Here is a 13,637-nt window from a genome sequence, read left to right as displayed (position 1 = left end):
TTGAATCCTGTCTTATAAGCACTGCGAACGCTCAATTTGCGCATGAATCTGGGGACAGAACATGTTCAGGATATCTACCGCGGACAAAACTATAATAATCATTGTAGTAAAGTGTTGTAAATCTCTGGAAAGACAAATCGTCCTCGTACGTTCGAGACATAGGCTTATTAATACTTCCTCTGCGAAAATACCCCGATTTTAGATTTTGTTTATGATGTTTCAACCCTGACATTCTTAATTATACTGTTCGTTTTCAAATTCTCGCAAGTGTATAGCGTTTACGTATATTTTTCATACAATTTATGAATGAGTGTAATTAAAATATATTTTAACCGTAAAATCGTCTTACAAACATAACATGGTTGCTTAGTTCGAGCCAATCATTTCAAGTTGTCTCTAAAAGCATGAAATTTTATAAAACATTAGCTTGAATATAGAATTACATGTCTTGTGTTGAATTATCTGGTTCAACTAAGGTATTAGTAAGACTATAAATTTACTTATAACTTAGACATAGACAGACTATGGATATGTGTATTTTACGTGTTAGTGAACAAAAATCAACCACATTTTTTTTTAAATTTCATTGCTTATAGTTTCCAGAATGTGATTGCGATAAATTGAACGGAATAGTATGATTTCACATAACTGTATTATATTTATACATATTTTTTTATTTATACTCAATGTTATTGAACTAAAACTATCAATAACTGTATATTTAACAGTCGGATTCTATGCGGTGGCATACTTGTATCAAAGATTTTTCAAGTATATTTTGAACGCTTCAAAGTTTATTTTTCATACTATTGATGCAAATCAATACAAAGGAGCCTAACCGCTAACTTGTTCGAAATGCTCAAGGTCATTTTTACCACGCCAGGGCCGGATTAAGCTAGGGGCTTGGGGGGCTATAGCCCCGGGCCCCATCATTTGGAAATCATTCTGTATTTTTAATGTGTTGATACCACAAATCTAACGTATTGATATTATTTTGTGAATTTTTCCGGGTTTTCGAATTCCTTAAGGGGGCCCCGTCATTATTTTTGCCCCGGGCCTTATAAAATCTTAATCCGGCCCTGCACCACGCTATTCAATTTTTTGTTGCTGGTATATGTGTCAAAAAACTAAAAATGACGCGAGACGTAAGTATTTTTTTGTACTGATGATAGGAATTGCAATACAAAAAATAAATAAGCAATGAATAGATAAAATTTCATGATACTTATAATTTATTGCTTGGAAATTGTTGGTAATAAATTATTTGATAAAGTTTTATTGTATATTCATAACTATTTATAGTAGTTTTCTGTAACTCATACCATTGTTTTAGAATTATGTTTAATTAAATAATACTATAAATTTCCGTTGATCAAGAAACTGAAAGCTCTTATTCATCGACAAGGCTTCTTTAATCAAAACAAGAACAGAAAAATAAACAATTGGTTAGGTTATTAGGATTTTTATTACCGTGGTTATTGGATGTATCCATATTATACGAAGCTTATACCGCTGATGTCGACGATATAAAAGAAGATTAAGAAGTAGATATTCGTCATCCCTTTGTAGTGAATTGTTCTTAGTTTTCTGTTTGTAAATGTACGAACCCAATATTTATTTGTAACGTTATATTTCATAATCCAAATAGATCAGGAAGAGTGACAAAGTGTTTTGTTTTTGGAATCATCAAAGGGTATGAGTGAGAAAAAGTTGATCAACCGTGTTTTCTTTTTATTTTGGAAAAACAGTGGAAGTTGTAGACCTTTTACACAAAGATAGCCTATTTTTTTTATTTTTCTCAATTATATTATCTCAAACCAAGATTTTGTCTTGTATTAAATAAAATAAATAAATGTCTTTAGCGTGACACTCTAAAGTAAACGTGTTTCAATAATTTCTATGAAACAAAGCATTTTTGTAAACTGCATTCTAAAGTCATGGGAAATATTATTCATATAATATCTTTATTATTACAAAGCAAAGTAACCTTGATCGATAAATGATGCTGTTTACCGTACGCCGACACTATTAACATATATCCGTTCATAAATACCTCAGGGCTCTTGGCCTGACTCACTTCCGTGTCATTTTATTCTCACTCTGACATTACAAGATAAACAAATAAATTGATGAAATCGTATTTAATCGGCTACATTCTGTAAACAACTATATGATTTGAGCAAGAAATTACTAAAACAATATCGTTTTATCGACTAAAATAAATAATTTGAGAATAGGGTTTCTTTAGAGGTCTGAACGGCGGAAATAAGAATCTTTTGCTGACGTGGCGGGACGAAACAACTGAACATCAATAAATTCTATATACTTCACATAAAAACCTGATTCTATATGATCTAAAATAATTAAATGAATAAAACATATATACTCTTGAATACTTTAGGTAAGACAGAACGATATATGAAATAGAGCGAAACGAATTTTAATCTTTTATGAATGGTAATCGGCGAAATAAGCGTTAAATTGAGAATGCAAATATTCTTAGCTTTTTTCAGCACTAACTGAACGTGTAATTCACACTGCTCGCTAATTTTTGTATGACAATTAAATCTCTTCAACTCCCATTTCTCAAGATATAAGAGATCAATGTTGACATATCTTTTCCATTGTGTTTTTTGATTGTTTAATTTTATATATTTAATGTTCCAGCACTGACTCTGTCATGCCTATGATTCCTTTGGGCCTAAAGGAAACAAAAGAAATCGATTTTCGAGATCCATTCAAAGATTTCATCTTGGAGCACTATAGCGAAGATGCGAACCAATATGAAGATGCGATTTCCGATTTTATGGATACGCGGCAAGCCATTCGAACTCCCCTCAGAGATTCAAGCGGAATAGCACTACTTTTTAGGTACTATAACCAGTTGTATTTCGTAGAAAGAAGATTTTTTCCACCCGATAGATCACTGGGAATATATTTTGAATGGTTCGATTCATTAACTGGTGAGTATATTAATATTTTAGGTGTTGCTTTAGCTTTTCAGTGCGAGTATTCTAATCCTGTAATTTGCACGACAAGAACCCATATTCCTCATCTGAAGCTTCGTTTATGATATTCTTAAGTTGTTCTGCTGTAAAAGTTTCTGCCTTTTAAGCATTTTAAGCTCACTGATTAACATTTAAGAAATGCACGTAATTTTAGATAATTCTCTGTGTTGATGCTAATATTTATGCTGTTTAGCATGGAGTAGAAAGTCCAACGAGGCTTGACTTGTCTTGACTCACCACTTTCCTTTGGCAGTCTGACAGCTTCCTCTATTGCGTAATTGCGCTTGAAAGATACTACTACCAATTTTTAATATGTACATTTAGATATTCAGTTCCTTTCAAATCACACCGGCTCCTGTTCTACATTTTGACGATAGAGATTTTATTATCCTTTATGATGGAATTTTCATCTCATTCTTTTCTTGTAGAAATGTTTAGTTTTATCCTTTACTTGAAAGACATCAAGGAAGTAGTTGAATAATTAATATATAAATTAATAGCATATTTCTCGATGATTTGTCTTTTTTCATAGAAAATAGGTTAAAGAAAAAATCTACAGGATATTTTTTAAAAACTGAAGTATGTCGAAAGGTCAAATTTTTACCTTTTATTTTAAACTGATTTTCTATGTAAAGAGACCTAAAATGAAGACAAAACATCACGAGATATATATAAAAAGGTCTAAGAAATAGAAAGTTAAGGAGAATTAATAGGTTTAGATAAAAATTGTTTCATAAAAAAATTCTTCAATACTTTGACTAATATTCGAAATTTGAAGGTGTGCCATCATGTCAAAGAACCGTAGCCTTTGAAAAAGCCTGTGTACTATTCAATATGGGCGCTGTATATACACAAATAGGTGCAAAACAAGATAGATCAACAGCCAAAGGACTTGATGCAGCCGTGGATAGTTTTTTGAGGGCAGCTGGTACGTTTAGATATATAAACGAAAATTTCACCAACGCTCCATCCATGGATCTGGGGCCAACCATGTTGGAGATGTTTGTACAGTTAATGCTGGTAAATATACTTTTCTCATATATTCCATACAAGAATATTAATTATAATTTTTCAGTGTCAAGCCAGAGAATGTCTTCTAGAAAAACTCCAACTCCAATCCAAAGATAATAGATCAGTAGATATCTGTTTAGATCTATCCCAAGAAGCGGCACATCTATCGGAATGTTACAACGATGTCACTCAGCTCATCAATCATGATACGGTTCGAGATTTCGTGCCCTATAGTTGGTCGTCTTTAATACAAGTCAAAAGGGAGTTCTACACAGGCATGGCGCACAATTTCGCCGCATCCGGGATTCTACACGAGGACGCGGCAAAAATGTCGGACGCTACGAAAGATACGTTGTTGTACATGCATGTCGAAATAGATGGTATGGCGCAGCTAGATATCAGAATGCCCAAGGACGCATCAGAAAGGAGATTATTGGGTGAGTTATAACATTATTTATATAACTGTATATATAGGATGATTTTTGGGACATGATTAAGGATAAAAGAAATAAATTTTATTGCATACATTGTTTTTTTGTTACAATATCATCAAAACATATTAACAGTATCATTTTCTTAATATTTGATGTGTTAGTAACAAGAGAAGTTCTGTTATTGTACCATATTTTTGAAATCCCTAGTACTGGTCCACTAGTTTAACATAATTGATACTTATAGTGCTTTTAAAGCCACTACGCACTTCTGAAACTTTTACCAACCTGTAACTCAAACTAATGAGGTGAGAAAAAAATGTATGTCACATAGTTCTTAATGATACTATTCCTCTTATTCACGGTACTTATTTACTGTTGAAAGTGTAGTATTTATACAATATTTTTCTGTTTGTAGGAAGAGCGCACTTGAGGGAAGCTTTAGTTTTATATGAAGAGAGTCAGAGACAACATCGGATGTGTAGGGAACTGAAAGGAAAACAAGCACTTACATCGGTGTTAAGAATTGCTCACAAAAAAGCTTTAAATGCATATACTGCTACTGAGACTGAAGACGATTTTAGTGATTTACTGGATCCTCCACAAATTCAATGTAAGTAACATTATAATAAATTGTAAACAACCGTACAATGGATTCAAATTTGTTGTTTTTTAGCTGCAACGAAATTTCAATTATCTCTAACACCACCCGATTTCGCTCAATACCGAGTAACAGATCTCTTCAAAAGTTTAGGTCCCATAGCTATATTTTCGGCAAAGAGACATTGGACAGCTCCACGATTGGTACAACTGCATAAAGGCAGAACTACAGACGGTTTCGGATTCTCTTTGCGAGGAGATGCTCCGGTTATTGTAGCTGTTGTAGAGCCAAATTCCTTAGCAGATGTATGTTCGTTGTTCATAAATCTACACATTTTTCTAACTGTTTTTCTTCTATTCTAGTTTGGTGGCATCAAAGAAGGGGATTTCATTGTCGCTGTGGCAGACAAAGACGTGAAATGGTCGTCTCATGACGAAGTTGTAACGCTCATCAAAAATACTGATGACTCTTTAAATTTGAAGTTAGTAACTCCCATGGATAGAAATTATCTTAAGGTTAGCCTCACGTATTCAAATATCTCATTAGTTTTGAAAAAATCATTTTAAACTAAGCACCAAACAACGAAAAGTGGACAACTGTAGCCTGGGTACAAGTCAACCAAGCCTCAACCACCCAACACTAACCATAGTCTCAGAACTAACTCAAGACACTAACCAATCAAATCAGAGATGTTTACCCTTATCTCCGACTTAGTTGGCTGGTATATGAGTCTAGAGTTATTGTTCCAGGACTACAAAAAGGCTTGTTTTTGATTAACTGTTGCTTTCTCTTCTACAAATATTTGTCCCAGTTTGTTACTGCAGTAGTCTTACTTCAGCAGAAAATTGTTTTCTTTTTTAGTCACGATCCTACATATATTTATGTTTACAGCCAACGAAAGTTCCTAGTACAAATAAAGGCTCTGTTTCAACACATAGTAGCAGTTCTGGAATATCAAGTGGCATGTCTAGTCCTTCCGGGTCAATGGCTCAACACAATAACATCCACCATCATCATAAAAGATTAAATTGGAATCCATTCAAGAGATATTCATCGAGGGAGGGGAAAGATTTCTATGAAAACGTTATTTTAAGATGAGAATTGTTTAATGTTCGCATTTATAAATTGAAAGTTGTATATTTTGTTTTGAAGTTGAACGGTTGAGTGAATAAATAAAGAACTGTGGGATTTGAGATACAAAGAAACTTTTTTTGTATACATGAACAGATTTACAAATATTTGCAGTTTAAACTGACTAAAACTGTACAAACGCGAATAAATAATTTATAAATAAATATATGGCTGTACATAAAAGTCTATTTCAAATATAGAATTCATTTAATCTTGAAATTATATTTTTATTTGTTGTTTATATATATTTTTCTTTTTTTCTTGATAGCCAAAATATTTTATTAGTCATTGACGTACCTTCCAGTTGACTGCGCTGATTTATGACTGTTGTTAATTTTATTTCTGAAATATAAAGATTTATACTAAATGGTTGTTTGCTTTTCAAATCATATTCCCTCCTCTATAAAACTAATTTGAACTAAGAATTAAAGAGTGTTTTTGTATCTGAGCTCTCTTTAAATACCAAAAAATGGCATAGTACTAATCTTTTGCTCATATCTTTCTAATGTTAACTTTTAAAACTTAATACAAAACATTTTTCCAGAATATAACCTTTAAAATTTACCTTTTTTGGCTCGACTTTTACACATAACATTTAATACCTAGTATCTCAACAATACCTTCTAGACCATTGTTGAACTTTTGTTATTTAAAAACATTTAAATGCCCTTTTAATTATCCAGAAATAATTCGGTGTTTGGTGAAACATTTATCAATGAACACGATGTAGTAAACACGAACTTACCTTACTTTTTAACAACAAACGGAGTTTAAAAAAAATCATTTAGATACAATACAAGCTCAAACGGTTCTGAAAATACAAAAGAAATAAAGCAAAAGCACAATTCAAATATCCAAAATAAACAATAGCAAACTGGAGTATATAAAAAAATTGATAGTTGAAGTGACATTCAAAGCATAACCTCGAAATGTATTACTTTCGAATGAGGACGGACTCATGGTTAGTTAATTTTTATTAGTTGAGAAAATGTTTCAAAATAAATTAAGTTCATAGATTTATATCAGATGATATAACATATACAAAATTCTTTGTGGCTGACCACGCTCCTCGACATTTATATCCCGAATTTATAGAAGTTGACTAATATATTCTGGATATTGTTCACAACGTGTAGTCCGCGGACCTCTTAAGGTGTCTGCTAACTCTTTCTTTCTATAATTGATATAATAAGAGCTCAGCCTACCAATCAGAGAGCTCACTGCCTCGCATGCTCTCACTGTTTTGTTTGCGGCGGATGATTGCCCGCTTTTTCACGTTTTTCTCGAGATATCATTCAATGTTGAACTTCTTTCATGGGCGCACCATTTGCTTTTTGCTCAGTTCATTACTTCCACCATGAAAGCTGTTAAAATTAATAAATTAATGACGAAGAAGGATAGCCAAATGAAGAACGGGCACACGAAGAGTCACATCCGGATTTATTATGCACTAAATTAGGAAAACAGCAAGTATCTGAATATAGTATGGGAATTCAGACAAATGGAAACGTAGTTAGTTTATAGTTGTTTTCATTCATGCGCTGTGGATTTTTGCATGAAAAAGAGGTCTCCAACTATAAAGTTTGGGAAGCCCTGTTGTAAATAAAAAACCCAAGCTGTATAATTACCTAAGAACAGACCACTTATATTTTGACACAAAATGAAAGAAGAAAATTTAAGGTTATGTCTTTGAAAACATTATCAATGTGCATTTTTTGCAGTGTGAAAGTTATTTAATTAGCTATTACTATAAAAATGGTTGTGGTAAGTCTTCAATGATAGTATCTAAAATTTATTTCTATTTATTTATATACTTCCAGAAAACAAAAATATCCAAAATTAAAAAGGGTAACCCAAAAACGAACAAACATGTGAATAAAGGTAATATCAAGAAAACCAAACATGTTAAAATCAACAACTTGAATAGTTTACCCAATAAACAGAAACCTAAACCTGTAGAAAATTACTCTGAAGATAGTGATCAAGGAGAAGACATGCTGGATATGGTTGATAAAGATGATATAAACTTTCTAAAAAGTGCAATCACAAATAGGTCTTATAATATATTTAACAAAATTAAATTCAGTAGGTAAGTATGAAGATTGTATTTTCATACAGGAGTTGTCTACTAATGTAATTTTAGTTCTGAAGGTCCCAAATTGAAAAGGAGAAAGGTAGTAAATGATGAATCTTTAGAAAATCAGTATGAAGACCAAATTGATGAACATGAACCTGATAAAAAAATTAAAACTTTGTTACCTATCAAAACTAAAAATGGTATTATTCCACAACAGATTTTTGAAGAAAATGGTAATATATATTTCAAATGCGAAACTAAGTAATCTACAAAATATTTTATTAGATGATGCATATGAAGAAGAAAATGAAGTGGCAGAAGAAGAAAAAGTAGATGCTGATGAACAGAAAGATGCCGAAGAAAAATTTTCACTTGAAAATACGGAACTTGAATTTTCTGGTCCAATTTCAGCAACTCAGTTACTATCTAAGCGTAATGAATTAATAAATAAAATAAAAATTCATATTGGCACACTTAGTTCTGGCTTACTAGAAAATCCCGAAGAAAAAGTGACAAATTTAAGAACATTGCTATCTCTTATGGAAGATGAAACAGCACAACTGTATGTTTCAGTGAAAAAGTTAATCCTGGTATCATTATTAGAAATATTTAAGGATATTTTACCATCATATGAAATTAAACATGTTAATACAGAAGGAGTGAAATGTAAGTAACAGTACTTTTATAAAATTCTTTATTATTAATTCATTTGTAATTTTTAGTAAAAAAAGATACTTTAAAGCTACAGAAATATGAAGACACCTTACTACTATATTACAAAAAATACCTTCAAAAATTAGAAAAATGTTCTTTAGTTTTAATAAACAAGAAAGGTGATTCAAGAACAAGAACAGAAGTATTATTTAATGACATAATTTATATTCTGTTTATAATAATTTCTTCATTTTACAGGATGAACTGAAACTTGGTATACTGGCAGTACAAGCAATGTGTGAATTATTGATCACACATCCATATTTTAATTATTCTCCAAATATTGCTCAAGCTATTGTTCCATTTTTAAATAATCACGATAAAAATGTTAGGGAAATTGTCAAGACTTCCATCAAGACAATTTTCAAAGAGGATAAAAAAGAGGAATTAACGCTGAAGGTAATTGAAATTTTCAGACTTCCTCTTTAATCTAAAACTCTCTGAGGTTCCCATGCTGGACCCAAGTTAGCATTCCACAGAATGACTGTTCTTTGCTTTGCATTTGCTCTGTATGTTCGTTGTTCTGTAATATTTCAGCTAATGTTTGGTGTGACCTGGTTATCACCATTTCTTTGTCCATAAAATTGTTTCTATGTACTCAGCTATGACGCCCCAGTTCTCTTTTTTTGAGATCATAATCCCAATAATATTCACAAGAGTGAATTTTCCTATCTTTTTTACAATATTCCATGTTATAATTCCCAATGACTGCATATGAAGAATTTGTTCTGTGTTGTCCGTGGTTTGTCTTCAAGCGACACAAGTGTGGCTCTCTACTTTTCCTTGTTTGAACAGGTAAGATCGAAAGTAACTGTGTCCCCAGTTGGGTGAGGTAATAATTAACCTCTCCCTTACTTCTCTCTATCCAGCCCTTGACATATATGGTAAGATCTGTCTCATATCTCTGCTGCCATTGGTCCATTGTCACTATTCTTCCTTACTTCGCGACTCAGACTTTGTTGATGAATCTGTTGGCTTTTTCCTCGTCGCGTATTCTTTCTGTGTGCTATAGTGCTAGCAGGTCTACTTTTTCATAGATCTCACTGCTGTTGTCAGTTCTTCTTCCATGAATAGAGGTATTTGGCCAGTAACAATGTCTATTTACCGAATTTATCTCTCCTCGTGTACAGGGAAAAGTAAATGTGCAGACTTTATAACAATATGTATTTTGTTATCATGTTTCAGATCCTTAGGCTAATCAATAATTATTTAAAAAAACATGCTCACATTAATCCTGATATGCTGGAGGTTCTTCTTGTGTTGAATTTAAAAGATATAAATTTGGACCAAGAAAAACAGCAAGAGGTGAAGGAGAAGAAACTATTGTCAAGAAAATCAAGAATATTACAATTATCAAAAAAAGAGAAAAAAGTGAGTTTGTTTGGTTTAGTATAAAACATACCACTAATGGTTAATTTTAGAGAAAGAAAAAGTTAATGGAAGTAGAAAAGGAGTTGCTGGAAACTAAAGCTGAGGAAAATAAACAAGCGAAACATAAAAATTTAACAGAAATCACTAAAATTGTATTTAACATATATTTCAGGATACTGAAAAATTCCAATAATACGAAGACACTTGGAGTGTGTTTAGAAGGATTAGCAAAGTAAGACATACAGAAAGAGTTATAAAATATTAATTTGGATTTTGGGTTGCAATACTCGAAAAACATAAAATCTAATTTACTGAGGGCTATTCCTTTGAAATTTACCACTCTGAAATTGCTGTTTTGAATATTATATAATACCCTCTTAATTATGGCAAATTTTCAGTTGTTATTTATTAGGTAACACATTTATAGCGTTCCTTTTGGAAATGATCTGATTTTTTCTAAATTGAGCTGATATCTTCTCACTTTGGTATGGTGGGTCAAATGGAATGAACTACACTTAAATAAGTTCAAATTATCTAAAATTTCATGCAAAAGGAACGCAACTATAAACCTCAGATTTGAAATAAAGATAAATGTTTTTGAATGGTATATGTTGCTTCTGCTAATCTCTAATAGGCATAGATTTAATTATTTTGTCTTTTGTAAACTTATGTTTTTCTATATCTAACAAATAGGAGTGGCACAGGCACAGTATCAAATTTTGATAGTTGTCCTTGAAGATTTCAATGTCAAATGGTATCAACTGATAGGCATAAAAGAGTCTAGCCCTTATTAATTGACTTAATTTGTTTTCAGGTATGCACATTGTATCAATTTAGAGTTTTATGTAGATATAGTCAACGTTTTGGATAATCTTTTGAAAGAAGATTGGCTGGGTTACAGAGAACATTTACATTGCATTCAAACAGTTTTTGCTATTTTAGGAGGACAAGGAGAAGCCTTGAATCTAGATCCATTAAGGTGTGTACTTCTAAATTATTTTGAAGTTGTAATTAGTGATGTAACTGAACAGAAAGTTAAACTGAACTTAATCACTGTTTTACTTAATGTTTATACAGAGGTTAAATTTGTATCTGCTACAATAATATATGAAAGTAAGTATTCTACTGGCACTTATTGGTAAAAGGTGTTAAATTTGATTCAATTTTTTCATCTACTTGACCGTAGAATTAGAAAATTGGTTTAAAAATCAAGTAATAAGTAAAATAATTTGTTGGTAACTTGGGGCAGTACAGTTTTACCAGTACTGTGAACACGTGATGTAAAAATATATACTGGGTGCGTACAAAAAAGTAAAATAAGTTACTATACATATTGCGAGCGAATTGATTGCACGTTTTATTAAATAGAAAAAATATTTTTTTTTTTAACTATTTTTTGTGTGAATTCTATATTAATTTTCATTGGTGAAGATTGATATTTATCAATAGTTTTGTCCCAAACTTTGAACTGTTTTCTTGAATCAATTATTTTAACATACAATATTCCCTAGATTTTACAATGGACTTTATAAAGAATTACTCAATATAAACGTATCTTCCAAAAATTCTGAAAATATATTGATATTGATAAGAACGTTAAGTGAGGCGTTAATAAAAAGAAGAAAAAAGATTACCAATAAAAGAATATTAGGATTTATAAAAAGATTATCTCAGTTATGTCTACAATTGGCACATGATGGAACACTTGGCTGTTTAGGAATAATTAAAAGCCTTATACAACTTTCCAGGTAAGGCTTAAATAATATTATAGAACCCTTGTTATTTTTTTATCAACTGGTTGCAGATCAACAGATATATTACTAGATCTTGATCCTACAACTGGTGAAGGGAAATATAACCCAGAAATTGATGATCCTGAGTATTCGAATGCTTGGAGCAGTGCATTATATGAATTACTTTATTTGACAAGACATTACCATCCGATTGTTGGTAAATTCGCCAGAAACATAGCTAATGGTGCGCCCTCTACAGGCGAAGCGTCACTCCCTGGAGAATATAATAAGAGGTAATGTGAGTCTTACATCTGCTCAACTTTAATTGAATAAGAACTTTTTTGGGATCATTTTACTGATTAGTTTTGGACTTAAATTAACTTTTCTGTCATAAAATTAAAATTTGATGGATTCTTCACGGTCTCGTGTGACACCCTCAATAATTAAAATGCCAAACCAGTAAAATGATTAATTTAATTTTTTTATTTCTAATTAATTTTTATTGTTCTAGTACTGCCGAACAGCTGTTTATCGATTTCAGTATGTCCGAGATGGCTTTTAATCCTCCTGTGCCACCTCCAAAGAAAGAACAACCAAAAAATAAATCCAAAACAGGTTTTTTCGCGGATAGTTCTTTCGAAGACGAATGTAGGAATATAATGAGAAGGCCAGTGAAAAGGAAAGCGTTTTGGATAGATATTTGAATAAATAAACTTTTAAAATTTAAACTGATTTTTTTTAATGTCCAACATTAATGGTAAAGTCTCGATAAAGACTTCCAGGACTCCATGAATTTGATATACGGACGTATAACATTGGGATAATTGCATCATTAAAATAAATTTTACTGATTTTGATATTCTTAAACACTACCACCCTCAAAACTATTGATCGCATATATCAGCAATGCTATTCAAATGAACAAGTTTTACAGATTGGATATATCTATTAGGTCTAACGTTTGTCGGAGATAGTCGATGGCTCCTGAATCGAAGTCAAAAAGTAGAAATAACAAAATTTCATCTGTGTTAGCACCCCTTTGTTAGTGACTTGATGACAACAGTAGATTAATGTTTCAGTTATTGCAAATAATGTGGCTTAACTGTAGTTAAAACTAAAATTTTTATTTGTGGAGTAGCCAGTAGTATAATTTAAACGTCATTTGCCACCAAACTGGACATGTAAATACACAGAATATTCCTTTTCATTAAAAGGGCAAAATTTGATCTATGTTTTTTGTCAAGAATGTAATAGCGAATTTTCAATTGCATCTGTTTCACATCACAGTTTCAGATCTATGGACTGTACAAACCATGTGATATAAAATCTCGGAGAAAAAATTTTCCAGCATACAGATGAAGATTGACGCAATATGGTCACTTTATTAAAAACTATGTATGTAAAATAAAGAAAATGTTTTAGCACTTACCTTTGAAACGAAATTGCATTACCATCATTTTTTTTAATTTGAAGCACTTTACTCCTAGTTTTTTTAATTACTGGAAATGTTAGTGATATTGATACTGGAACACACTTGGTGTTTGAAGACAATAACTCATT

At 31.6% G+C, this 13,637-nt stretch overlaps 2 protein-coding genes across 5 annotated transcripts in view; both read left to right on the top strand.

Annotated features, from left to right (window-relative positions):
• Positions 1 to 6,549, top strand: part of LOC130451814 (rhophilin-2) — a 46,571-nt gene extending 40,022 nt beyond the window's left edge. For 3 of the 4 annotated variants that reach the window (XM_056791084.1, XM_056791085.1, XM_056791086.1), the window contains 7 exons: positions 2,668 to 2,963; positions 3,787 to 4,028; positions 4,084 to 4,456; positions 4,869 to 5,063; positions 5,127 to 5,356; positions 5,414 to 5,566; positions 5,943 to 6,549. In XM_056791084.1, the coding sequence (XP_056647062.1) occupies positions 2,668 to 2,963; positions 3,787 to 4,028; positions 4,084 to 4,456; positions 4,869 to 5,063; positions 5,127 to 5,356; positions 5,414 to 5,566; positions 5,943 to 6,149 (1,696 nt within the window). In that variant the 3' untranslated portion in view covers positions 6,150 to 6,549. Of the gene's footprint in view, positions 1 to 1,556; positions 1,694 to 2,667; positions 2,964 to 3,786; positions 4,029 to 4,083; positions 4,457 to 4,868; positions 5,064 to 5,126; positions 5,357 to 5,413; positions 5,567 to 5,942 lie in introns of those variants that run through there. The other variant, XM_056791087.1, reaches the window with a different exon arrangement.
• A 758-nt stretch (positions 6,550 to 7,307) lies between these two features.
• On the top strand, positions 7,308 to 12,805 carry LOC130451813 (nucleolar complex protein 3 homolog). Its single transcript, XM_056791083.1, has 12 exons — positions 7,308 to 7,946; positions 8,003 to 8,271; positions 8,326 to 8,492; positions 8,545 to 8,925; positions 8,982 to 9,115; positions 9,172 to 9,372; positions 10,159 to 10,344; positions 10,395 to 10,576; positions 11,159 to 11,323; positions 11,856 to 12,092; positions 12,149 to 12,370; positions 12,589 to 12,805. Exons 1-12 carry the CDS (start codon positions 7,938 to 7,940, stop codon positions 12,779 to 12,781), a joined length of 2,346 nt encoding a protein of 781 aa, XP_056647061.1. The 5' UTR covers positions 7,308 to 7,937; the 3' UTR covers positions 12,782 to 12,805.
• Positions 12,806 to 13,637: the final 832 nt, after the last annotated feature.

Source organism: Diorhabda sublineata, chromosome X (assembly GCF_026230105.1).
Source record: "Diorhabda sublineata isolate icDioSubl1.1 chromosome X, icDioSubl1.1, whole genome shotgun sequence".
In the NCBI taxonomy this organism is placed as follows: Eukaryota; Metazoa; Arthropoda; class Insecta; order Coleoptera; family Chrysomelidae; genus Diorhabda; species Diorhabda sublineata.
This window is presented reverse-complemented; position numbering and strand designations above follow the sequence as displayed.

What these genes read in the sequence shown, in the direction of transcription:
- LOC130451813 (XM_056791083.1), top strand. An exon ending in AACAAAATTAAATTCAGTAG is followed by an intron (nt 8,272 to 8,325) that starts GTAAGTATGAAG and finishes ATGTAATTTTAG; the next exon opens with TTCTGAAGGTCCCAAATTGA. An exon ending in TAATACAGAAGGAGTGAAAT is followed by an intron (nt 8,926 to 8,981) that starts GTAAGTAACAGT and finishes TGTAATTTTTAG; the next exon opens with TAAAAAAAGATACTTTAAAG.